The sequence below is a fragment of the Microplitis demolitor genome, chromosome 5 (genome assembly GCF_026212275.2).
Source record: "Microplitis demolitor isolate Queensland-Clemson2020A chromosome 5, iyMicDemo2.1a, whole genome shotgun sequence".
NCBI lineage: Eukaryota > Metazoa > Arthropoda > Insecta > Hymenoptera > Braconidae > Microplitis > Microplitis demolitor.
The window spans coordinates 21326398-21353903 of record NC_068549.1 but is presented as its reverse complement, the minus strand read 5'-3'; the positions used below and the strand labels follow the sequence as shown (position 1 = coordinate 21353903).

The following is a 27506-nucleotide window of genomic DNA, read 5'->3' as shown; positions in this document are numbered from 1 at the left end:
AATTATTAATTAATAATAATTAATTATAACTTTATTTCCATTATTATTAATATTAATTTATAGTAATTAATATTATCGACAGTAATTGGTGCCGGATTTGTTAATTAATATTTTGATATAATTTTAAAAATATCCAAAAATTAAAAAATCATTTTTTTATAAGAAGACAATGACAATTTTTTAGTAAATTTGAAATTTAATTCATCGACCGAGTTTTTACAGGAGTATTAATATCAAAGACTGCACATCACGTGATTAATATCATGAAGATTAATTAATAATTCAAATAATTTATTTTTAAATTATTATTTATCGGCACCAGAAAATACAACAATTTTATTTATTATTTTTCAAGTTTTTGAGTATCAAATAATTTCATTTTGTTAATTAATATATTTAATTAACTAATAACCTATAAAACGATGCTGAAGTTAGTCGGAGTATAATTTTTGAATTTTTTTTTAAAATGATGAATTACAAATAAAAATATTTTTAAGAAATTGCACTTAGAGTTTTTCAAATTTTCTGTATGTGCATATTTTTATTTATTTCCTTTTTTTTGAATTGCGATGTTAAAACAAAATCCAAAAATTGTAGACGACAAACTTCAATCATAAAAATATTAATGGTCAAAAGCTTTGATTGGTTAATATTTAAAATTTATAATTTAAATTGTGTAAATTCATTTTCCGAAGTTTCAATATAATTTTGAAAATTCAGTTGCCCGGAAAATTTTTAGTAGTCAATTATTTTTAAAATTTTTAATCAGTATCAATCACAATTAAAAATTATATTAAATACCGTGAGGTTATGGCGGATAATTTTTTCTAGGTTATATAGACGCCATCTTGACGGTAAATTTAAAAAAAAGCAACACTGGCGATATTTATAATAAACATTTTATTTATTTAATTAATTATTAATTTATATTATTTATTGTTCTAATTATAATTTAAAATTAATGAATAAAAGATAATCTTATAATTTGTTAGAAGAAATCTTCGCTCATTTTGTTAAATATTTTTTTACTTTCGATGCAAAGCGCGAGTGCAAAGCTAGGCCATTTTGTGGAAATAAAGTTATTATTCTTTATTTCTTTTAATTAATTAACTAATTCATTAATTAAGTCAATTAATTGTTATAATTATTTATAAATAATAGCATTTTATTAATTTCCCATTTACGAAAGCCTAATTTAATTTTCCAAATTGTCTAATATATTATAATTAATTATTAATAAAATTTTTAAAATTTTTTTTATCGAATCTCATATAATAATTTTTTAAAAATATTAATTTCACATTTGTACTTTTTTTAATTTAAATTAAAAAACAATTTTTTTTTTATTGCCAACATAATTTCGAATATCAAATTTTTGATTGCACAAAATATTAATAAATTAATTTAATGATTATTAATACATTTAAAAAAATAAATAAGTGTAATTAATATAATTAAAATTATCCGATAGAGGACCAATAAAAACCAATAGGAGAAAAATAAAAAAAAAAAAGACTAATTACTAATTGTTTATCTTTTGTAATTAAAAGTTTAATGCATTTGTATAAATTTTTTTCATCTATAGCGATTAAATGAATCATGATTAATATTAATTTCATTAACAAACTCATTCCCAGATATTTATAATAAAACATTTTAAAATTAATTAAACAATACAAACAAAAATTAATTAATTAATCTGTAATTAAATAATATTAACTGCATTAAGTTTTAAAAATTAATTATTTATAAAAAAAAAACGGAAAATGAGTTTTATAATCTTTGTTTGTATTAAATAATAATACATCATGCGATGATTAACAAATTAAAAACGTTAGATATTTAACAATACATTATATTATTATTACTTATTTATTTGTAGACGTTAATGTGATGGCAGTCTTGAGTCCTGGAAAGATGCGATGATTGTTGCTCGGTATACATTTTTTATTATTTTCATTTAATTATTTAGACAATTTTTTTTTTTCCGTCTAGTATTTTTATTATTATTTATTAATATTAATATTATTATTATAATTAATATTATTATTTATCGTCTTGCTTGTTCGTACTTAAATCTTGAGTCTAATTTACTTATGGTAAGCTTTTTTTATTGGCAGTGTCTGTAAACACAAAGATATAACAACTATATTAATATCATCGCTCATTAATATTTAAGTCTGTAAATAATTAATTGCACACCTCAAATTATTTTGTATTAAAAATTTACAAGAATTGCAATAAAAAAATCGAATTATTTTTACCCCACTCTATATATTAATATATTTGTTACTATTAATTGCATCAAGAAAAAAGTTCTGCATTACCAACCATTGGGGAAGAAATTTTTTTTATAATTCTATTAATTTCCTAGCGGTAGTGTCGCTTAAAAAAAATGTCTGCCGTAATTTTGAGTCATCAGTTTTAACGTCAATTTATTAATTGCAATTAAACGCGAAGGATTTGAGTCACGATTTTTGATAGGATTCTTATAAATAAAAATTAAAAGTTAATTGAAAAAGAATTTTGCCAATAAAATTTTTCTTTCATTAGGAACCGCGTTTACGAAGTCGCTGATCAAAAGGCCGCAGATATTTGAAATAAAAATACATTTTTTAAATAATTTAATGAATAGGTCAAGAAGATGTATCACTTTTTTATAAAGCTCTGTAATAATATACTTTATATATTTTTGTAATTAAAATTTAGAGACTGAGGTGTGCAAAAGTTAACCTCAAATAATAATTTTCAAAATCAATATTATAAATTACTCGTATATTATTTTTAATTTAATAAATTTATTAAATGAAGTGAATTTCTAAGAGCTTCTAATTATACATGAAAAATATTTCTATTTAATTTAAAATTATATTAATATTTTAATTAATTACTGCAATAATAATTAATTAAATACATTAACTAATCTAATTGCTCAGCCATTGCGAATTCAAATTCAAAAACAAGAAAGGGCTAAGCAATTTTTGCACGAGCTTAGATATTCAAATTTTAAATAAAAAAAAAAAAAAAAAAAAAAAAATACATACCCGAGTAATGAACTACCTACGCCTCGACAGACTTCTTCTTCTCTTTCTTCTTTTTAAGGAAAGATGGCGTCCTCAGGCCCTTCTTCTTCTTCTTCTCTTTTTTGGGCGACTCCTCGCTAACGCTCACGTCCTGCGACATGGAACCCTTAACATGGAAGGTCCCAACCAATGAGCATACAAAACCCTCATGCACATGCAGTTATCATAGCCTCTTATCAATAATCTTATGTTACTAATCTAGTCTTCAATCAGTTTATTGTTGTATTGAAAAATGAAAAAAAATTTATTCTCTTCCGACTCTAAATTAACATGCGAGCGAAATATTCCAGCGAGTGCTAATTAAATATTACTTTTATAGTTTTTAAAATATTTAAGCTCTATATGAATTATGATATATATATAAATATATGAGAAGATAATTATAAGTAATTTATGTTATTAAATAAAGTTGAGTAATGATATGAAATACGTGAAATGTTGATGTCCTTAAATAATTTGATGATATCCTGGTATATTTTTTAAATTTGAAATGAAACTTTTTAATGAAATTTTAAAAAATCGCTATTTTTATTTATTTTTTTTTTTTCAGCTAATCCAAATAATTATAAATATTTTTAATACATAGTTAATGTAAATAATTAGTTGAGATAACATAAAAATTTGAATTTATAGTGACATGGTGACCACAGATTTTTGAAATTTAAACTTCGTGACTTTTCCAGGGATTCCAGTAAAATAATTAAAAAATTTCCTGACCGTATGCAATGAAATTAAATAATTGGAAATATTTATTTAATTCAAAATAAAATGTTACAAGTCAGTTCAATAAATAATCAATAATTGTCGTTAAATGAAACTTTATTTTATTATTTGTCAATGTTCATAGGTTTTTTTTATTTATTAAATGAAGAATTTTTTATTTTTTATTTTAAATCTATGTCTTTATATAACTTACTCTATAGTAAAATATACATAAACTTATCATTTTCACTATAATAAATTTCATAAATAAGAACATTTATAGAATATTAATAAAATATTAATAAAGTACGCGAATAATAAATATAGTGAAACTTATTAGTTCAATGCTTATGTATACTTTTAATGTTTTTGCTTTTTTAACTTGTCAATATGGATGTTAAGAGCTTGAAGATCCTGACGATTGGTTTCTACTAAGACTTTTTTTTTCTAACAGCCTTTTAAATTCTAACTGCTTCATTTTTTCGCTATTGGAATAAATTTCTAAAAATTTTTTTTTAAGACGATATTTATTATTATTATTACGAAAAAAAATTTATCGGATTTTTTCAGTCAAAAGAAAATAAAGTTAAAATTTTTCCAGCTTTGTGACGAAATTCCCTGACTTTTCCCTGATTTTTCCAGTATATTTACAATTCCTGATATTTCCAGGTTTTTCAGAAATGTGGTCATCATGATTGACTTACATAAATTTTCTCAAATTATTTCTGTGATAACAAATCTTAAGGTTTTTACTTCGAATAAAAGTAGCGATTTTTTAAAATAGTTTGAAAAAAATATTAATGATTAATCAAATTAATAATGAAAGAGATGAATGATTAGTGATTAAATAAATAATAATAAATTACCTCTTTGCTGCTATGAGAAAATGTGCTATGGTGTGCATCCGAATGATCACCATTAACTGTATTCTCACCTATAACAAATATTAAACATGTAGTATATTTATTCTAATTACTTTTAACAAGACTTTAACTCATTAACACATTCCCTTATCACTAAAGTTTAAGTACCAAAAAAAAAAAATTAAGTTGGAGTAGGAAATAAGTATATGCTGAATTACCCTTACCTCGGAAAATAATTTTTTTTACTTGTTAGCTTGATGTTGCTGAATAATTTTTAACAAATCATAAGTGCGTGCCAATTATTATCATAATTATTTTTTAAAAATTAAAATAAGTAAAAGTATGTTGCGACAATGCAATAGTGCAGGCAATGTGCGTAGAAATTTAAAAAATTAAAGAGCGGAGAAATGAATTGTTTAATTTATTGTTCAACAATACAGTCATGATTAAATGCAAGTGTTTCATTTATATATTTTTTATTAATATAAATGTAAATGTATAAAATGTGTATTTGAGATTATGCAGACCAATGACACCACTGTTTTAAAAAATAATATAATTTTAAACATCTATTCTTCTCCAACACCCAAAGTTTTTAAATTATTCATTTAATTTTTAAATGTTTTATTGTTTGTGTGATTTACTAAACAAAGCCGTTTGTTTATTGATTGTTGAGTATTAAAGCTAGTATATACATTTAAGCTAACATATATTTATATATTTTTTTTATTACACTAAAATATAATGGTAATTATTTTACTCTCATCAATGCAATTAATATTTATTTTATTTCCGGCTTTTCTTATTATTAATATACATTATAATTTATTTGTAACATATATTAATTTGCTCATATTCATATTTTTTCATATATTTACTATTTCCGCAACTTGTATTCTAGATTATCTTCATACTTCAGTATATTAATTATGTATACTGTGCAGATTTGAATTTGCGCGCGCAATTGCAGTGCGGACAATTGTTATTAGTATATATTTATTATAAAATATATGAAAATATAAAATAAATAAATGCAATTATGATAAATATTTTATCCCCGATAATTACTTCAGGCGAACATTTAAATTTTGTAATTAAAGATTTAATTTTTTGAGGTTAAAAAAATGGAGACTTATAAATGATGTCATTAATATTTTTTTTAGAGATGAAATATAGAGAAATTGCGCGAATTTTTTAAATTGTTTATGAAGAATTTTGTTAATTATATAAAAATTGACTAATTTTTTCAAATTGCAGTGAAACAGAGCGTAAATTTATATATTAATATGAGCAAATTACGTAAATTATAATGCATATTTATGGTTGTCAATTAATAACCAGAAAATATAAAAAGCAATTAATATTTTATTAATATTAATAAAATAAACGATTAAATTTTTTAAATAAAACAAAAATGTTAAATTGTTTATAAAAAATTTATAAATAAATGTTCATTAATAAATAAAAAGACAAGTTATTAATGAACAAATTGAAAATTTTTCGACTTTTGGTGTGAAAGTTTGTAAAAAATAATAATAATAAATTACCATTATATTTTTTACAGAAAGAAGAAATATAAATAATAACAGAGTAACATAAAGCAAACTGTTTTCCATTAAATGAAATAATGAAGACTGTTAATGATGTTGATTAATATTAAGTACGATATCACATAAAATTTAATTTAAATATCACGTGTGCATATTAAATTAACAGTTTTAATAAATAAATAATTAATGTTAACGTTATTAATATTAAGTACAAACGATTGAGATCTTTAATTATTTTAAAAATAATTAAATAAAGGTCACGTTAAAACAAGAACGTGAGTAATAAAAGTATTAGGGGCTGTACTAATAAGTAAAAAAAAAAATAAATGAACGTTAAGAATCAACGAGTGAATCTTGACTGATATTACTATCACGCGAATAATTTGAATCCGTGAAAGTTATTTTGCTGACGACTTTACACAGCGTAGTGTCCTCGTACTTCGGCGGGGATTTTAAAGGGGATATATTTAAGGTTAGATTGCATTTAATATTTTCTTCATGCACAACTTGTCTCTCCAGCCGTATGAAATCACGCGTGTCCATGGACATCGTCATCAAACAATTACGACACGTGTCATTTTTTTGCAACTTCCATTCCATTGTATTCTCATCGATTATCAAACTGTCGCAGAAGTCTTCAATCGTTATATTTTTTAAATCATTAACACTAAAATACTTCGAACAAACGCTGCATATTTTTTCCGTACTGTCGGTATTAATATCATGATGTTCATTAGTGTCTTTATCATTAATAACATCACTGTAATTATTAATATCTTCTTCAGCATCCGACTTTTTAGAAATATTATTATCACCGCATCCATTGCAGCCCACGTGATTAATATCATCTTCAATGTCAGTCTTCTTCTCATTCATTTCTTCTCTGCTATTAATATTTTTTCCAGGACTGATAATATTAATATCAGACTTATCAGAGTTATTAAGTGAAGAAATATCACCCATATTAACCGTAGTATCACAGGCATTGAAATTCATCTCGGAAAATGAGTCAGACTTTCTTAAGTTATCTGATACATCTGCATTGTACATAGTATCGCGAGGTATCTCATTTATTTCTGATAAACAATCATCATTATCAGCATCACAGTTATCATTATCACTTATCGTGTAGGTTTCACTGTTAACGGTAGAGTATTTTGATGAATCATCTTCATTACTTCGCGGGGTTAAAGCTTGTACAGATGATTTTTGTGACGTAAAACATGTTTCGAAACTGTCACGATTTGTTGATAATTCATCTTGGCAAGAATAAAATTCTGTTAATGATGACGAGGTTAATTTCAACTCATTGACGTTGTCGCCAAAATAGTTATTTGAAGAAGAAATATTTATTTCCGAATTATTTACAGATTTTTCTAAATTCTTTTCCGTGTCGATGACATTAATATCGTAATTTCTGCTGTTATTTACGTAAATAACTTGTACAGAGTTATTAGAATCCTCATTGAAAATATTTTTGATACTTAAAACTTCTATAGAATCATTAGAATCCACATTTAAAATGTTATTAATATCTTCATTCATTTGTACAATTGACGAAATCTCAGCATCTTCTGATTCGTCGATTTCTGTGATGGATTCGAGACTACAAATACTGTCGACTTTATCAGCTTTTAGTAAATTGTTATTAATATTTCTCGTCGGCGAGCTAATGTAGTTGATGATAATGTCGCTGTCATCGGCATCGACTTCCTCGTCTTCGGAAATAGTGGAAAGAGCGATGACTTCTTTAGATCCGATACTGGGAACTTTGAGAACGTCGTCAAGAGAATCGAGGTGAAGATCATGACGCGTGGGGTAGTGAGCAAGTGGTTTGAAAGTAACAGTATCTAGTACATCATCTACGGGTTCATATGTTATGAAAGTTAAAGATGTGTCATGAGCTTCAGAAAAACGGACGTGATTGTAACTGCGTTCCATTTCGGATTCAGCCATTTCCCAGAGTCTTAAAGCTTCTTTTTCACCGTCACTTAAATTCCCAATCAAGTTTTCTTGAACATTTTCTTGGGCTCCAGCTTCTTCTTGGCCCTCGTCTTGCCCATCTTTGACTTTCTTACCTTCACCTTCGTATTCAATGATACAAAAGTTAACAGCTTTGCTACTAATTTCATTCTTCTCTTTACTGTTATCTGATTTCGTATCATCAGTTGATGTTTCTTCACGTTCATATTCTTCCTCTACATCAGCTGACACACCAGCATTGATATCTTCTGCATCATCATGATCATTAGCAAGCATATTAACTTTCAATGACGAAAATTCAGTACTATTGGCGTTATCAATATTATCGTTTACGTCAACCAATGAAGCTTGGCTGCGTTTGAAAATCTCTTCGAATCGATTTTTAAACTGCTTCAATACTTCAGAACGATTGAGGCTACCACTAGAGTCACAGGTAGTGATTTCAAAATTATCTGAAGCCTTGAAAGATTCTTCGTGAACACCAGAGTCAGATTGCTCGACGATGCACTTGAGCTGCTGTAAAATTTCATTGGACTCGACGGGTGACAACTCATTACAATTCAAGTGCAAGTTATTGATAACACTAGTGAATTCTTCTTTTATCTCCCCTTCATCTGGGTTCAAATCATCGATAAGATTTTTCAATTTTGTAATAAAATCTTCTTTACTTCCTGCTACTTTGTCTTGCACAGCAAGATTCGAAGTAGATCCTTGAAGAGTTTGCATTTCTTTTATCTCGATATTTGTATTCTCCTTCACTTTTTTTAGGTTGAAGCTTTCTGATGACTCTGATGTGTCACGTGGAGATTCTTCCTGGTCTTGATACTCGCGGGACTCGTGTGAATCCTGACGTTCTGGAGTCTGTTCTGAAGAACTAGAAATGTCTTTGTCAATAATGTGATGTATCAATTCATCGACAACTAGAAATTTATCAGAAATATTTTCTTCAGTATCTTCATTGAAAGAAATCTTGTGAATTATTTCACATATTTCTTCTTTGTCATCATCAGTATTAATATCGCGAATTTCTTCTTTTATATTAAGCGTTTCTAAATTTTTTTCTACATTACTCTCATGCCCACTTGCCACTTTGACTTCTTCTTCAATTTTTTCCGTTTCAACATCAATTTCCGCATCTTCCATAGCATCATCTTCGATTTCTTCAATAGAATTTATTTCTTCTTTAACTATAATTCTTTCAGCATTAAAATCTTCACCTTTATCACCAGAAATCATTTCTTCTTCACCTCCTATTTCTTCCGAAACCGTTACACGGTCTCCAGAATGGATTTCTTCTTTCTCTTCTTGATCTTCATTGTCAATTTTAACCTCAACTCTACGTTCTTCACAAACTTCACCTTCTTTATCTACAGAGTCGTCTTCTTTACCATCGCGTTCCACTTCTGCTTCATTATGCTCTACGTTACCGACGGTTAGTTCTTCGTGACCTGGAATTCCACTGGTCTCAAGATTACCAATAACAGCACCGACATTTTTACAAGCAAAGTTCAGTACGTCATCAACTAAATCAGTAGCTTTTATTAAAGCCTCTCTTTCTCCCAATCCCTCAATGATTTCATTAACTGTAATTTCAATATCTTTATGAAATTCCCCATCATCTTCTTCAACTTCGGCTTTAACCGGAAGTTCCAAGTCCGTAGCAGAAGCATTACTTTCAATTTCAATAGAATTATCAAACAAATCAATAGTCTTATTCAAGTCAATCACATTCTCTTTACTTTCTTCTTCTTCTTCTCCTTTATTATCTTCAACAATAGGCTCATCCCAAATATAAAAAGAATCATGATCAGTAGGCGACAAACTTCCCATCGGACCAAGTATTAAACACTGCGGACATGCTTTGCCGCAATTAATATGCTCATTACCTTCTTCCCCATCATCAATTTCAGTCGTGGGAGTCAAACTATAAATCATACTCATGTGCGTTGAATTTAAATTATATTTTATCGACACATCAGTATCCGGCAGACGATAATCCAACGAACGGATCGTTTTTGACGGAGTTAAATTAATATTAATGCTATCAATGACTTCAGTCATGCTGTCTTCCCGCTGGTATGATTTCTTCCCACTGGCAAGTGGCGAAGAAAATCTCCATGGCTGACTGTCATTCAGCTCTTTAGCAAATGATGACTCTAGAGTATCCAAGGGTTCATTTAACCACTCCAAGTTATCAATCAATTCCGGAGATATCGAGTCTACTTCAGCCTGGGCCTCTGTTTTATCATCATTCTTATTTTCAATTACCGTCTGCATGCTTGCGATATCTTCAGAGCTCACTTCCTGATCGGAATTAATTTTTTCTCCGGAAGAAACCATACACTGCGGATTAACGTTACCATTAACGTCAGGCTCGCTTTTAATAGCATCCGTGTTAACAAATTCAAAGTTACCAGCTGTCGGTAAAAGCGTCTGACTAACCTGTACGTCTTTCAGTGGCGTATTTTCGTACTTCAGTTCACCATAGTGATGAAACAATGACATATTTATGGGACTCAACTGTGGATCAGTCGGTAAAGAACGCAGTTCACATGACAGTAAATGACTCTCTGTCGGTGAAGAAGTTTCACTCTGTGTTTTACGGACTTCCTGTCTCATCACAGCTTCAACGAGACGGGGACTCTGCAGGTCATGCAGTTTCAATGACGTCGGCAATGACAGCCGGGGAATTTTGCATACCGAGCAGGTTGAAGTTACCGACGATAGATAAGAACGTTTTCGTGTTTTTGTTGATATATTATTGTTGTTATTGTTATAAATATTGAAGTCAAATAATGACGGATTCGAGTATTTAGCGACAAGTTGCTTAACTAACCCCTGACTTTTATCAATATCATTTAGATTAAAATTATTTGATGTTAAATTTGAATTTTTATATTGCGCGTAAATTTTATCGTATTCATCGAAAAATATACGACGGCGGTAAGATTTAATACGGGATTTTAAATTGAAATAGTTTGATTTTTCTTTAAATGTTGGAGACGCGGCTCGATTTAAATTATTTAATGACTTCGATTGTTTTAATGATATTAATGGAGTTAATGTTAGTATTTTAGTCCTCTCGAGATGTAATTCTTCGTGTGAACTAAGACACCAATGACCGTACTTGCCGACTGGAATCTCCTCGCTACCCTCATCATTGCTCGTCGCTTCGTCATAATCTGCAAAATTATATTGTCCAAAAACTCCTAAAGCGACCGATTCTTTATTTAACTGATTGTTTATACGATTTTATTTATTGTCGACGTCGTCGTTTTAATCACAAACCGCTCGCACCATTGAATTACAAGTTAAATTACTTTTTAATTCATTCATTTTGTTATTTATTTAGTAAATTATTAATTAAACTGACTAAGAAAATTGTCTAGAGGTAAACAAGCGTGCGCTAGGTGCGAGCGTTTGGTGATAAGCGATAGATTTTTAAATAAAGCGAATGATAAATAATTATGTAGACATTGATTCAAATAAAACAAGTATTTTGAGCATGTAAATAATAAAGCGGGATATGCGCATGCGTAAGCTAGCAGTTTAGGTGGTGGATGTCAAGTTAGGCGCAATTCCATTGTTACAAAAACATTTCTCGACGAGTACTAGATGTGTCATACTGCAAATTTAATTGAAGAGGTAGTCGAAATTATTAGAACAAATAACAGTTGAGAAGATGCTTACATTATTTCAAATGTACGGAAATCGCGGCAAAATTATGGGATGGTTATAATTTAAATACTACCGAAATTGATATATTTTTTCAAAGTAAAATTTAAAATTTGACACCAGAACTGATATATTTTCTCAGGGTAAAATTTAAAATTTGAATCCGGAACTGATATTTTTATTTCAAAGTAAAATTTAAAATTTCCCGCCAAAACTAATAGATTCTTTTCAAAGTAAAATTTAAATTTTACGCTGAAACTGATAAATTTTTTTACAATAAAATTTGATAGTATGATATATTTGGTACTTGTCTAGAAATGTATGTAAAATAATGGATAGCACCCGGCAAGTTCTGATTTTTAGTGTAGTTGTGTTTACGTGCTTAAACTCACCTCGTTTATTGCGATTGTTCATGGGTTCAATTGCTGAACGGCGCATCTGGTTTAAAAATTCAGTCGTTGCGTCGACTATGAAATAACAAAATAACAAAAAAAATACATGCTATCAATTGATTGATTTTTTGTAAAGAGATGAAATTCATTTTTGTTGGGAATTATCAAGATTTTTTTTTAATGTTTTTTTTTATAAATTTCCATGAAACAAATATTTAAAAATTTTTTTATGGGCTAATGAAACTTGATTTTGATATTTATAAATATTAATAAAATATTATATATAAAAATATAAAAAATATTAGTAGTCAGCACTTGAGATTTTAGGGATTAAGAATACCTGATTTTTTTTTAGACAAAAATAAGTTTTTTTTTTCTCAGTAGGGGTTTTGCAATCGTACACTTGACATCAATTTGAATAAAATTAAAAATTTATATTTTTGGTAAGATTTATAATCTTACCTTCAATCTTTTGCTGATTTAAAGGAACGGTATGAGATTGTGTAGTGACAGATTTTATTTGAGAATTCGATACCGTCACCTTGCTGGAGTTGGATTTATCCGCATCATTTTCATGCTCATGCATTTTTCCTAATTCGTGCATTTTTTTTTTACATGCGTCAAGTATTTTTTAAAAATATGTTTTATTTTTATCAAATGCTTGTTAATTCTGCATGCATAATAAATTTATTCATGCTTAATAATAAAATACAGTCGACTCCCCAGCATAAACCATCAATTCACACTTCAAAATCATAAAATAAAACCTGCTAAAATGGGCAGTCAAGACCAAAACTAAGGAAAAGTTTAATTTTCCTAGACCAGACTTATGATGGAAAGTCGACTGTATTTTTCTGTGAATTTATATAAATATATTTGTATATAACTTACCATCACTTAATACAACTTCAGCCTGACTTGGCTTGGGTACACGCTTCGTTTCTATCCGCAGTACACGTGGTTCTGAAGATAATTAATAATAATTTTTATTAATTAAAATATTAATTAGATAATTAAATAAATAAATAAGTAAATTACCGTCTCGACTTTCTTCTTCAGTTTCAGAAGTAACAGAAATAGGTGATTGAATTGGTGATTTGGCAGTGCTTGATTCATGAGTCGCTCTACTGATATTAAATGACGATAATGCTTCGGATTCAGATTGTGATTCATCATCTAAAAAAAATTAAATGAACAATTATTTGTAATATTAATTAAGTTAAATTACTAAACAAATAACTGGCGGGTGTTTTTAAAATAAATAAATAAACTTACATATGTCTCCTTTAGTCTTACGTTCAACTTCTTTTTTATACTGATCAAGTTCTTGATCAGTGACGGCGTCGAATGGATTTTTAGCGTATGGAGTTTTGTATACCATGGCATTGTGTTGGAAATTACGTTGTATAATACCTTTACTTGCTGCACCTACGAGTACTACTTGTTCACCAGTACCACTTATTGTTGCATCCTTTTAAATAAATTTATTTCAAATTTTATTGATACTGAAGTATAAGTAAATAATTTATTTGTTTAGTGGAATAAACTTGATGATTTACCTGCATTTTTTTTGCCTCTTCCCACGAGACACCTTCCAAAATATGTGATTGTGGTCCTGCTGATATTTTATCTGCTCTACGATAATCTTTTATCTATTTAGAAATTTAATTATTTTTTTAAATAAATTAAAATTTTTTATACAAAAATTCAACATGATTTATTATTTATATACGATTTATGCAAATTGTGTCTGAACTATTGAAGTTATTTGAAAAATGATAAGAACTTTTTTTGTAGAGAATTTAATTTCCTACAGAATTGTTCTAATACATTTTTCCCCTATCTTTGATAGTTTGCTCACAATTTCAAATACAAGTACCGGGAAAAAAATTGATTATGAAATAAAAAGTTACTCCGAGTTATTAGAGTCAAAAAATTTCGAAACTATTGAAGATATGAAAAAATTGATAAGGACTTTTTTTGTAGAGAATTTAATTTCCTACAGAATTGTTTTAGTACATTTTTTCCCTATCTTTGATAGTTTGCCCACAATTTCAATTTAAAGTCCCAGAAAAAAAATTTTCAAGTGAAATTGAAGTTTTTGATAGCTCATACTCTAAATATTAATTATTTAAATAAAAATATATGACAAAAAAAATTGATTGGTTTCGAGATCCGTAACATGATTCAAAATTTAAAAAAATAAAATTAAAAACCAACCTGTTGTTGCAGCTGTTTAAATTCCTTTGGATTAGTATTCTTGGGTACAAATTGTAAAGCACTTTCAATCCTTACTGGTGTACTGCTACTGTGTGTTGGTGATCCATCAGACACCCACTGAAGACAAAACCAGAATTGTTAAACGACCCATTAATTTTAAAATAATTATAATCATAATAATAATAATAATAATAATAATAATAATAATAGTAATAATAATAATAATATTAATAATAATAACACTAATAATAATTTAAATATAAATTTAAAATTAAAAATAAAATTAAATAAGCCTTTTATAAGCCGGTTAAAAAATGACTCGATTAAATGTGTGCCTGTATCTTAATTGGCTATTGTAAATTTTTAAAAATAATAAAAGTAAATAAATAAAATTGTAATAAATAATAAAAATTTTTAAATAAATAAAGGGTCGACAAATCTGGTTTTGTCATAACAGTCGATGTATACCGAGGCCACCCTCTATATATATTTTTTAAATAAATATGATCAGGCACACATTCATTCAGAGTCATTGTCATGATTAACTACAATGTTTATTGTATGATATGATTAGAATTTTATTTTTTATTATGATAATTAATAAATCAATTAATTATCAATCGTGAATATTTAAATATGAAACCTAGTAATGCCCCAAGTGATTAAGAGTAAAAGTAAATTAGTTATGAAAATGCTGAAAAATAAATTAATTTAAATTAATGTGATGTTGATCCTCATGCCAGTAATTTTTTTTTTTTTTAAATTGTGAAACTAAAGTGGACCTATAGCGACAGAACTGTAAAGAATGCAGCGTAACTTAATTAGAGGATTATAATTATAATAATAGATTAATTAAATTAAATAAAATAAATAAAAAAAATAGAGGACTCAATCCAAAATCCGAGTAAATTTTTCAGTGGGAAATTACCTCCTCTGCGTTTTGATCCACCCACTATAAATAAAAAACAAAGCCAAGAAAACGATAATATTAGTCAAACACGATTGATTTTAATTCATTTGTTAATTAATTAATTAATGATAATAAATTTTTGTTTTATTTGTCTTAAAAAAAAATTTTTGTAAAAAAATTTTTAAAAATTTAATGATGTAGAATTTTAAGCCCATTCTTAGACAATGCCTCCACTTTTTAAAAATTTTCAATAACTCATAAGCGTATCAAAATTTTATAGATTAATTACTAAAAAAAATTAAAGCATTAATTGGAAAGAAAATTTTGCTGAGGTATAGATTTTTAAAAAAATTACTGAGTTGATATTAATTTGGAGTTAAACGAAATTGGAAAATAAATTTCAGTAACATTTTCATGCCAATTAAAAAATTCAAATTTTGCCGGCTAAAATTTATTCAAAAAATTTTATTTAACTCCTAATTGAAAATAATTGTAAGTAATTTTTTTTTTATTCTATATTTCGGAGAAATTCCTTTTTTAATTAATTAATTAAATTTTAATTCGGTGATGACAGTTGTCATTGCATATTTTTGAAAAGTGGGGGAACTGTCTGAGAATGCCGTTGATATCAAAAAAATTGTGACTTATGTCAATTTTTTTTTTTTTCATGATTTTCTGTTAAAATTTTACGCTGTGTAAATTTAAATTCTGCATCGTGATTTTTAAAATTTTTTTACAGTGACTTTTTTTTTTTAACTAGAGTCCTAACTGTTTTTTCACTCCACATTCACACGCATGCCCTAATTTAAATAAATAATTAATAATTATGCAGTTGCTGTTTCTATAATTTTTAAAAATTAAAATAAATTTATTAAAAAAAAAAAAAAATAAATAAATGCAACTGCAAGCTAAATAAATTTTACTATAAAAATTACATGAAAAAAAAACTTGAGTGTTTTTTTTTTAAGCTGTGTAACTTTATTTAATAATCAGCTACAGAAAAAAAAATGACAATTCATATCTTATTATAACTCATTTTTTCTTATATATATATTGATATTCAATTAATATAAAAAGCAAAAGCTTTTTTTTGAATCAATAATTATAATAAATCAAATAAATTTAATTTTTGATTTTCAAAAACTCTGGCACTAAATAAATGGCATTGCACATAAATTTAATAATTATCAGTATAATTATAAGTTAAAAATTTCAAATTTGTATAAAATGTCTAATTGTAATGCACATTCAAATAAATTTACTCTCTATTTTATCCATGATTTAAATTTAAATTTTCTTTATCAAAACGTGCGCAATTTTTCTTTTTTTTACTTATAATATATATATTTATTTATAGAGTTATATATATTTATTAAGCATCAGCTTGATATAAGCATTAAATATATACGATTACTGCGTCATAATAATCTCATTAGTAAAAACACGTAGACATTTTAATAGATTATTATATCAAAGCGTAACACAATAATATTCATATATTTTAATTAAAAAGTTTTTTTTTGTTATTCGTTACATAAAATTTTTTTTTAGATTTTTTTTTATGAACAATCGCACAGTAAAAAATATTGAGTATCTATTAAATTTTTTTATTGATTATTTAGTGTTAAATCGAGTCATTTCAGTGTTACTGTAAAATTTAAAATCGATTTACTATTTAACAGTTTAAAAGTGTTACTTAGTATGAAAATTAAAATTATCAACATTTATTAAGAGTTACTTTAAAATTAACACAAAATTTATGGTAAAAAGTGAATCGATAGTCGCGGGAGAGTTATTATAAAAATGAAAGTAAAATCGACATTTTATAAATGTCAATTTAACTTAAAATTTTTTTTTTATTAATATATTTTATTTAGCATTTACTAAAAGCTGGAATTTTTATCATACTAATAAAAAATATTTAGTTATAATTTCGAATTATTTAATGTGATGTTAAAATTATTTTTTCGCTAAATAAAAATGTGTTTTTGTTTTTTCAAAATAAATTAATTGATTTACTATTTGCAACTGCTGTGAAATATTACGCGATTTTTTAAAAATCTTGACTCTAATAAAAAGATTGTTTACTATCAAACAATAGTTTAATGTTAAATAATAATTGTTGTGATTTTGATAATCTCAAAATAATATATAAATTATCTTTACTGAATATCCATCCTACAAAAATAAAATATGAAAGTTAACATTTTTTTTGTCGCCAGACATTTTAAAAGTGTTAAATTAACTTCTCGTATTACCGGAATTTCGTGCTGAGATTTTAACCCAAATTTTGTGTTTAAATTCCCCCAAATTGTGTTAAGAAATAACACAAGTATGTGGACTGTTTTTAACACCGATTATGTTGATTTTAACACAATATTTTTTACTGTGCAGTGACTTTAATTTTTTTTTTAAATTGATATATTTAAAATTTCTGTAATAACATTGAGAGTAATCTCATTAAATATTATTAATGAAGAATCTATTTAAACTACAAATTTTAATGTAATTATCATTAATTGATACTTTTAATTACTGAGGTATAGTGAGAAAACTCGGTACTTTCTAATCGTTGATTTTAGTTGACTAGTTTTGTTACAATAATTTTAATTATTTAGAAAAATGATTGATTGGATTTAAAAAAATTCTAAGAAAAAAAATAATTCTGTAAACGAAAAAAAATAGTAAAAAAATTTTGTTCGATTATATGTATGATTAAATTAAATAGTAAATATTTATAATTTTATAAACGAGTGAGGAGTTACTTTATAATCGATTGGAATGTCCATTAATTAATTATGTGTAAATTAAAAATTTGATAAAATAACTACTCGGTTTTATTTTCAAAAGTAATAACTTCTACCTTTGTTATTTTTTTCGGATCTGGAGTTCCGGTCTCGAGTATTTCCACTTTTTGATAAACGTTCGGTGAATTTAACCAGCGTGATCTGTCAGCACCTTTACGTCCTCCCTTCCATAATCTGTAACATTATTTTAAAACAAATGATAATTAATTTACTTACTTATTAATAAAATTTTTTTTAGATTAACAACCCATTCATTTAATTTACGAGCAGTCTTAGACCCCCTCCCCTTAAATTTAAAATTTTAAAATCATCTTTCACTTGTCTAAAATTAATTAATTAAATTTTTAATACAATGACAGTTTAAAATTAGATTTATTAAAAAAGTGAGGGGAGGGGGTACCAACTAAAAATTACCCGCATAAATAAATAAAAAAAAAATTACCCTTGTTTATAAAGTTCTTCTTCTTCAAATAAATATCCAAGAGAAGAAACTGCTGGTGGTACTTCGACATCATTTCGTGGCCTAGGTGGCTCGCTCTTAATTAATGGATGCCGGTAAATATAACCGGTACGGAAACCCTGGTGACAAAAACAATACATAATTAAATCTATTAAATAGATAATTAACAATAATAATAATAATACTGACAGCATTATCAAGCATCCTCATAAGTGCTTCGAACTCAGTGCCGCCAATTCTCCACCGTTTTTCAAGTTTTTCAGCCAACGGCGAGGGTTCAATGACACTGGATATCATATGTGGTATCGGTGGTTTTCTCGAGGCCTCGTAAATGGACTTTCTCGACTCCTCTGACAGTAAATTTAAATTTTCCAAACCCATAGGCATTAATTTTAGTTGGGTTTCACATGCTAGCACAGTATTATAGACATTATAAAACGCTTCTTCGATAGTATCACCGCAACACACAGCACCGCGATTAGTCAGCAGCATAACTTTATTAATAGGGCCCAAATTGCGGGTTATTTTTTCACGTTCTTCCGGTTCAAGAATGTCGCCGATATACTGATGAGTTGAGACATCGCCGATGACAATGCTCTCGGGGCCGATTGGTAAGAGGCCGGTTTTTAAGGAAGACACTGCTGTTACTGTTGGCGTTGTTATATGTATAATACATTTAATATCTGGACGTGCTGCGTGGATTGTCGAGTGCAATTGAAATTCAGCAACATGTACACCAAAATTAGTCGTACCCTGCTCGACTACCTGGCCTTGCATATCAACTTTAACTAATGACGATGCCGTTACCTCGTGATAGAGTAAACCGAATGGGTTAACTAAAAAATGCTCTTCGTCGGCATTCAGACGTGCGGTTATTTGTCCACCTACACCCTGTGTCCATCCGTATAGATCCAGTAATCTGAATACTGCTGCTAGTTTGCAGCGCAATAATTTTTCACCGCGTTCGTAACCCTTGGCTTCGACACCGCGGATGTCATTGATAGGCACCACGCAACTCGAATCTGTTTAATTTATTTATTTATGAGTTCATTTAAATTAACATTTGGAAATCTTTATATAAAATTACAGTCTTTCAATAATTTATTTATGTCAGAGTTTATCAAAAAAAAATTAAAGTTTTTATTGAAATGTAATTTTCGGGTTTTCTTTTCAACAAATTGATAAAAAAAAAAAAATGCACGTGTAAAAAATTAAAAAATCTGCAAGTGTAATTTTTTGATTTTTTTTTTTCTATAATTTATCATTTTGAAAAAAATTCAAAAATTATTAGGCGGCTAACTTCAGTATCATGATTTTTTACGTATTAATTTTCAAAAAAATTTAATGACAGCTTTAAGATAAATTAAATATTTTTAATAAATTAGTATTGATAGATTTGAATTTAAAATTATAATTTAATAAAAATAAAATTTTGAAAGAGTGATTGTAATTAAAATAAATGGCAACTTTTAAAATATAATTTTTTAAAAATCCAGCGGAAGTTATTACTGTTTTAATTTACGAGTAAAGTGTACCGGAAGTAAGTGCGATGGATTAAATACATATTCAAGTATTTATAAAATAATAGCGCGGTTATATTTTTATGTTTGAAGTACAGATAAATTTAAACTCCGAAATTAGATTTTGAAAGTTGTGATTTTTAATTAAAATATTAATATTAAACAAATGAAAATTACTTTTGAACACATTGGCGTTAAAGCGAGCACCCTGTGCACCCATCATATCCGATATCTGTTGTAATAATCCAGAAGGTCCAGAACCGTCTTTCAATTGTGTCTCAATAATACGCTCTAGTTCTTCTTTGAACATCTTTGAGTTCATTATTATTTCTACGCGCTTCCTTCTCTCCATTTCTCGCATATCCTGCAATAAAATTTATTTTTTTTAAATTAAACAGTGCAAAATTTTGTTAAATTAGAATACCAGTAAATTACTATAAATAATTTTACTATAGGAAACAAAAGGAAGGGGCAAAATGGGCTAAAAGAAATATCAAATTTTCAGGAACTCAAAAATTTAAAAATTTTTCTTATGAGTTTCAAAATGAATAGAAAAAATTTCAGCTATCGTTAAAATACAAATTTAAATTTTTCGCGGGTAAAATGGAGTCATTAAAAAAAGTAAAAAAAAAAAAAAACAAGTAATTTACTTTAAAAAAATTAGATTTCATATTTTTATTGAATGCAAAGAAAAGAAATTTTTTTTTGAATATTTTTTATTATAAAACACATTGATATTTTTTGACTGACACTTAAGATTTTTGAAAAAGTTTAGCAAAAAAATTTAAAAATAATGTTCAATTATATTTACAACTTTTGGAAATAAAAATAATAAACAAACTTTTTTTCTAAAATTTTGGGGAAGTCCCATTTTGCCTCCTCTACCCCCCACTATACATTGATTTTAAACCAAGTACTTATACTTACAGCATCAATATCCGCTGGTCTCATTTTACTTTTTTCTTCCTCTGTAAGACCGTCTATTGCTCCATTTGTGTGAGGCTCTGAGAGCTCATGCTGACTTGTGTCCGCCATCCTCGGGCCTCTTTCAGTTAACAATGACTGCAAAAATAAATAAATAACAATTTTTAAATTTAAAATTCATTTAAAATCCATCACAATATTTTTTTAAAATTCAATTAATTCAAAAGCTGACCTCATTTAATTCATAATCTAAAATACAATTTGATTTTTTAACAACTGCTTTTATAAATGCTTGATTAATGTTATTAATAATTACTGTCGTATGTAACATTTTTTTTAAAAAAATTCAATAATTATTTATCCAAAAAAATAATTTTTTGAAATTAATTTTCGTTCATGTTTCAAAAAATTTTTTTTTATATTTTGGAAAAAATTTTACTGCAGTAAAAAATTAATAACTGAAAGTTTATTTAAATAAAATAGGTCTGTTTTTTTTTAATTACATAATTTCTTTTTTTTTTTTTAATTTAATTACTTTACGCTAATAAATAGCGATATAGTAATACGAGTTTTTAACATTACAAAAGCCTTTAAGAGACTAACACACGAGTTTTAACCGATAAGGAGGTCTCTGGCATCTAATACATGAGTTACATCACAAAGCCAACACTGAACCGGGTTATATACTGACTTAAACTCACAAACTCTAGTTTGCGCATTCAATTTGTCGCAGCATAAATATATAAGGCTCTAATGATAACTAATATAACTTGCATTAAATATACACGATGAACTCATTAAATATCTAACACGTGCGATTAAATTATCAATTAATGTTTTGTAATTTTTAATCAATTAATTAATAATTATTGTTTTTTTAAATTGTTAAAAAATTAAAATGTTCTACAAGATTTTATAGTATAGCAGAAATTAATTTATCTTTATCACTATAGTCTTATCAATTGAGTAAATATGACATTGTTTGATTGTAGTTGTAGTAATCAAGGACTTGATAGGCTGGTTAATATAGACTGCATTAATAAATATAAATATTCATTTTTATTTTTGTTTTTTATTTTGAATTTGGAAAAAGAAGTTATTTTATTTTAAAGAGGAATGTTTTAATAAATTTATTGTATTGCTGAAACTATTGAGATTACGAAAAAAATTCATTGGAAAATTTTTTAGGGAATTAAATTTTCTGTAAAAAAGGTCATGTGCAATAAAGCCCTAATTTAATTAGTTTAAAAGTTATAGGCGTTTTAAATTCTACTTAATTATTTCAAGTGATTTCGGGACAACGTTTAGAAAATCTTGTTTCTATCGACTGTAACTTTTAAACTAATGGAATTATGACATCAATGCTAAGGACCTTTTTTGTAGAGAATTAAATTTCCTATAAAAAAGTCCCTGTACTCTTATGCCCTAATTTAATTAGTTTAAAAGTTATAGGCGTTTTAAATTCTACTTAATTATTTCAAGTGATTTCGGGACAACGTTTAGAAAATCTTATTTCTATCGACTGTAACTTTTAAACTAATGGAATTATGACATCAATGCTAAGGACCTTTTTTGTAGAGAATTAAATTTCCGATAAAAAAGTCCCTGTACTCTTATGCCCTAATTTAATTAGTTTAAAAGTTATAGGCGTTTTAAATTTTACTTAATTAATTCAAGTGATTTCGGGAAAACGTTTAGAAAATTTTATTTTATCATCTGTAACTTTTAAACTAATATATTTACACTAAAATTGATAAGGACCTTTTTTGTAGAGAATCAAATTTCCTATAAAAAAGTTCTTATGCATTAAAGCCCTAATTCCATTATTTTTAAAGTTACAAGCGTTTTAATGGATAATTAAATTTTTTCTAAAAATAAATCACAGGAAATCGCGATAGTAGCATAGTACAGTTAATGACCTTTATCATAATAGAACGTTTAAAAAATGACGTAATTTTATTCATTAATTGAATAAAAGGCTAAGAGATTTTTTTATTGCTAGAGCTCGAGATCAATTAATTTATCAGACGATAATTATTAAATTGTAACTCGAGATTGTTGATTATTAATTAATGCAAAGTAGATACAAGTATCCACTATGGACAATTGGGTAATCGATTTGAGTAAAGCATCAATTACACAGTGTGCTGACAACCCCAGAGGATTACGAAGGCAAGTAGACTAGAGATGACGGTGGATTTAGATCTGACGGTTTTCCTCCTCAAGGCAAATCTGCTTGCACATACCTACGCAGTTTATTCTCTTACATTACGGGTTTATACGTAAATAGGGCATTTTATTACGGTGTCATGCTAATAATAAAACATACCAAAGATGCCACGCCTACTTTTTTCACTGATCAGTTCAAAATTAACATCCAGCTATTTTTTTTTTTTTTTTAAATAAAAAAAAAAAATTTAACGGGCACTAGATCAAGAATTCTACTATTGAAACCTCAAGGTTTAAATCTATAATTAATACTTTTATTTAACTTGTTAAAAAAATCTAAAACTTCATAAATCATAAAATTTTGAAGCTGGTATAAAAATTTTTTGACAAAAAAAAAAATTCATAAATAAATCAGTAGAAATTTAAGGAGTAACTTCCGCAAAAATTTAAATTTATTACAATAAATCCTGCAATAAAATTTTATTGATATTTTACGACTAGAGTTTAGCAAAAAAAATTATCATTTTTTTTTTTAAATAATCAAGGATAAATCTCTATGACTGATGACGTCAGTAGACAAATAGACTGTAAAATAGTAATTTATATTTTTCTCCATAGGTCAGTGTGTCGATGGGACTGGCATATCCGGAATAACATTGAATTCACGACATAAAATATTTTACCTGGCAACTGAATGGATCAATAGAGAATAGACTATCCTAGCACGTGTCGTCACTACAAGTGTATTGATGAATTCACCTGCTTTGTCAATTCATTTTTTTTTTTTTTTCAACACTTAAGTATATATATACGTGTATATATATAAGTTACATGCTATCGTTTCCAGGAAAAACCAACCCCTATTACTGAGAACTCAACCCTCAAATATTTTTACCCCTAAAGCACTCAATGTTTTCTTTTTACTTTCGTTTGTCGACCTTGCGGCGCCAGTCTGGTTTTCTAAAATAATTTTATATAAAAAAAATATAATATTTTTAATGAACCATCGCGTACTTAAGGAAAATAATTTTAAATACTTGAAGAATTAATAAAATAATTATTTGTTTATTATTTTTTATGAGGCGAATTTAAAAATTTTCTAGTGTCTAGAATTTTGGGTGTACGTAAAAATTGATAGAGACCTTTTTTGTAGAGAATTAAATTTCCTGTAAAATTGTATTGATTCGTTTTTGTCGTATCTTTGATTGTTAGTCCAGAATTTTGGTTATAAAGTTTTTCAAAAATGTAAAATACATTTTGGGCAAAATTACTTTTCAAAAAAATTTCTAACTTCTAAAGTTTTGGGTTTAGGACAAAATTTATAAGGACCTTTTTTGTAGAGAATTTAATTTCCTGTAAAATTGTATTGGTGCGTTTTTGTCGTATCTTTGATAGTTGGGCTATAATTTGAATTCAAAGTTTTCCAAAAATATTAAATTGAATGACCTCAAAAATTAGTAATTTTCAAAAGTTTTGCGCAACCATTAGTTGTAATTGATACTCAAAATTTTTTATATTCATCAGTTTACTTTACCAAACTTCAAGCTTTTGAATTAATTATAAAAAAAAAATTTAATAATAAAAGTAAAAAGTAATAAAAGAAAAAAAAATTAGGGAGAGTAGACTTGATGAAGTAAAGAAAGACAAAGTTTATAAAATTGAATAAAATTAATTAAAAAAATGTGGCTTCTGTTGTCTCAACAGACTTGCACCCTTTTTAATCCTCGCCCTTAACTTTACCGCTTCTCATTTTCTTTGCTTGCAATTCAACTCCTGAGCTCTTTGCATTTTTTTGGATTCATATATACCATGTGCGTGTTATCAAAAGCATGCATTTAAATATTTTTTATCCTTGTAAATTGAAAGCTTGATAAAAAAATTCATTTCTTCTTTTCAAAAGAAGAAAATCAATTTTTTAAGAATACAAGAGCTAGAAATATTTTATATTTACATTTTCATAGACACATGTTGCACATACATTGAATATAGTAAATTGATTCATTGTTTACACGTAATATTAACAGATCTACTAATATAAGTTAAACTGACCTAGATAAATTTTATTATTACACTGACAGAAAAGTAGATCGGAACCCAATGGAATCCATATAAATGTTTATATATTTTCTCTTAATTTAATTCAGACTATTTTTTATCATTATATATATTTAAATATATACACAGAAAAAAAAGGATTTCTTGCCGCGAAATTTAAAATTCGCGCCAAAAAATTTAAACTGTCCCCAATAAATTTTTCATTAGAATTAAAATAAAAAATTTTCTTGAAGTGAGAAAAACTTTTTTAGCGCGAAAACAAATTTTTTACAGCAGGAAATTTTTTCTAACCCAGAGTAAATTTTTTTTTCTGTGTATATTTATTTTATATGAATTAGAAAAAAAAATTGTTCGAGACGATAAGCCTACGCTGTCTGGAAAAAGATCATCGACCCCGTGTTACTTTTTTTTTATTTATTTTTATCAATAATATCGATGAAGAAACAATTAAGCCGTCATTATGTCACTAATCATTATGTGTTTCGTAATTATTTATTTATAGAAATTAATTATTAATGCGATTGGCAAGTGTCTTATTATTTAAATTACATTATTATCTCGCGTTTCATGTATCAATTATTATTTATTGTGCAATAAATAAAAAATACTTTGCATTGAAATTTTATTTTCCAATTTACTCTTACTCAATTTTATTTTTATTATTTCTTTTGATAATCGGTCAAAGTTTTCTAGCTTCTAGAATTTTGGGTGTATGTGAAAATGTATAAAGACCTTTTTTGTAGAGAATAAAATTTCCTATAAAAATCATAAGACTTAATTTTCACGTATCTTTGATGGTTTATATAGAATTTCAATTTAAAGATCTATATATAAAAAAAAATTGAATCAAATTTTTGATAAAAATTAAGTATGGTTTCAAAAAAAATTCTAGCGCCTTAATTATTAGGTTTATGTAAAAATGTATAAGGACCTTTTTTGTAGAGAATAAAATTTCCTACAAAAGTCATTATAATCATTTTTTCTATATCTCTGATAGTTTACCCAGAATTTTGATTTGAAATAAAATTTTTTTTATAAAAAATTTCATTGGATCTCAATGGGAAAAAAAAATAAGTTACTAAATTTTCTACGAAAATTTGTGTTGAAACCATAATTATTTACTCACGTAATTAGTATTTAGTGAAAGGCAGAGTAATATAGCCTACATTGAACGTTAACGTTTCATACATAAAGTATTTTACTTAAACCTGCATTCAATGCAGATAAAAGACAGAAGTGTAAGAAAAAAGATGAAGATGAAGATAAAAATCGAACAATAAAAATATATACATATACAAAAGAAAAAAAATAGTTATCGTGAGATTTATCTTATATTTTAGTTCCTCTCTCCTGGACTCGTTTTCCTTATGGTTTCTCTGGCAAAAGATGAGTCAGCCCATCAGAGTCTTGTTCCGTTGGGTTTAGCCTTTAGTGGTTACGCCTACGATTTTCACGTACGTGCAATTTTTACGTGACCAGAGAAACCACACGAGATTTAGTATTTTATAAATTTACAATACTTAATAATCAAAATTTATATATACATATATATTATTAATTTTGAATTGAGGATAAAATAAATATGGCTGATAAGTATAAATAATTTGAAAACCCGTGATAAAATTGTTTAAGTGAGTCTACCCACGTAAATTAACGAGCAACAAGACTCAACTTTATATATGTATATAAAGCAGAGTACTATTATATGTACATACTATATATATATGCTACTATGAAGACTAAGGTTGAGGGGTTAGTCGGCTGAGAAAATTACGAGGCGCCTATTTCCAACGAGTACCCACCACGTGACTCAAGAGCATAAAAGAATAATACACATCACGTATTCACTACTTTTGTATCCCTCATATATATATTTTTTTAATTTTTAATATGTTTTCTACATCACTGATAAAAATTTTTAATTTATCATTGAACATATCACTAAAATTAGCCTGTCATATTAAACGTCAAAAAATATATGGAAGATTAATACAACTGTCAGATATAAAAAAATTTTCAAATGAACATGGGGTAAATAATTTTAAAAATTTATACACTTTTTAAAAAAAAGTTGATATTTTTTTGGGGAACATAACTTGTGTCGATTAAAAATATGTATGTATAGATAAAAATGATTTATCATTTATGGATATTGATAAAAAAAAATCATAAGTAATCGAAGGAAGAATAATG

The 27506-nt window shown here is 26.6% G+C and overlaps 1 protein-coding gene across 9 annotated transcripts in view; it reads right to left on the bottom strand.

Moving 5' to 3' along the window:
• Nucleotides 1-881: 881 nt before the first annotated feature.
• Nucleotides 882-27506, bottom strand: part of LOC103579393 (protein hu-li tai shao) — a 40698-nt gene continuing 14073 nt past the window's right edge. For 2 of the 9 annotated variants that reach the window (XM_014444618.2, XM_014444617.2), the window contains 14 exons: nucleotides 21093-21227; nucleotides 20343-20529; nucleotides 18835-19667; nucleotides 18628-18764; nucleotides 18242-18359; nucleotides 15397-15420; nucleotides 14469-14585; nucleotides 13808-13900; nucleotides 13524-13719; nucleotides 13287-13424; nucleotides 13140-13211; nucleotides 12711-12839; nucleotides 12249-12323; nucleotides 6163-11363 (listed from right to left, as the gene is read on the bottom strand). In XM_014444618.2, coding sequence (XP_014300104.1) covers nucleotides 6532-11363; nucleotides 12249-12323; nucleotides 12711-12839; nucleotides 13140-13211; nucleotides 13287-13424; nucleotides 13524-13719; nucleotides 13808-13900; nucleotides 14469-14585; nucleotides 15397-15420; nucleotides 18242-18359; nucleotides 18628-18764; nucleotides 18835-19667; nucleotides 20343-20529; nucleotides 21093-21200 — 7059 coding nt within the window. In that variant the 5' untranslated portion in view covers nucleotides 21201-21227 and the 3' untranslated portion in view covers nucleotides 6163-6531. Of the gene's footprint in view, nucleotides 2124-3044; nucleotides 3190-4651; nucleotides 4720-6161; nucleotides 11364-12248; nucleotides 12324-12710; nucleotides 12840-13139; nucleotides 13212-13286; nucleotides 13425-13523; nucleotides 13720-13807; nucleotides 13901-14468; nucleotides 14586-15396; nucleotides 15421-18241; nucleotides 18360-18627; nucleotides 18765-18834; nucleotides 19668-20342; nucleotides 20530-21092; nucleotides 21228-21321; nucleotides 21436-27506 lie in introns of those variants that run through there. The other 7 variants (XM_014444616.2, XM_053739598.1, XM_014444628.2 and 4 more) reach the window with 7 other exon arrangements.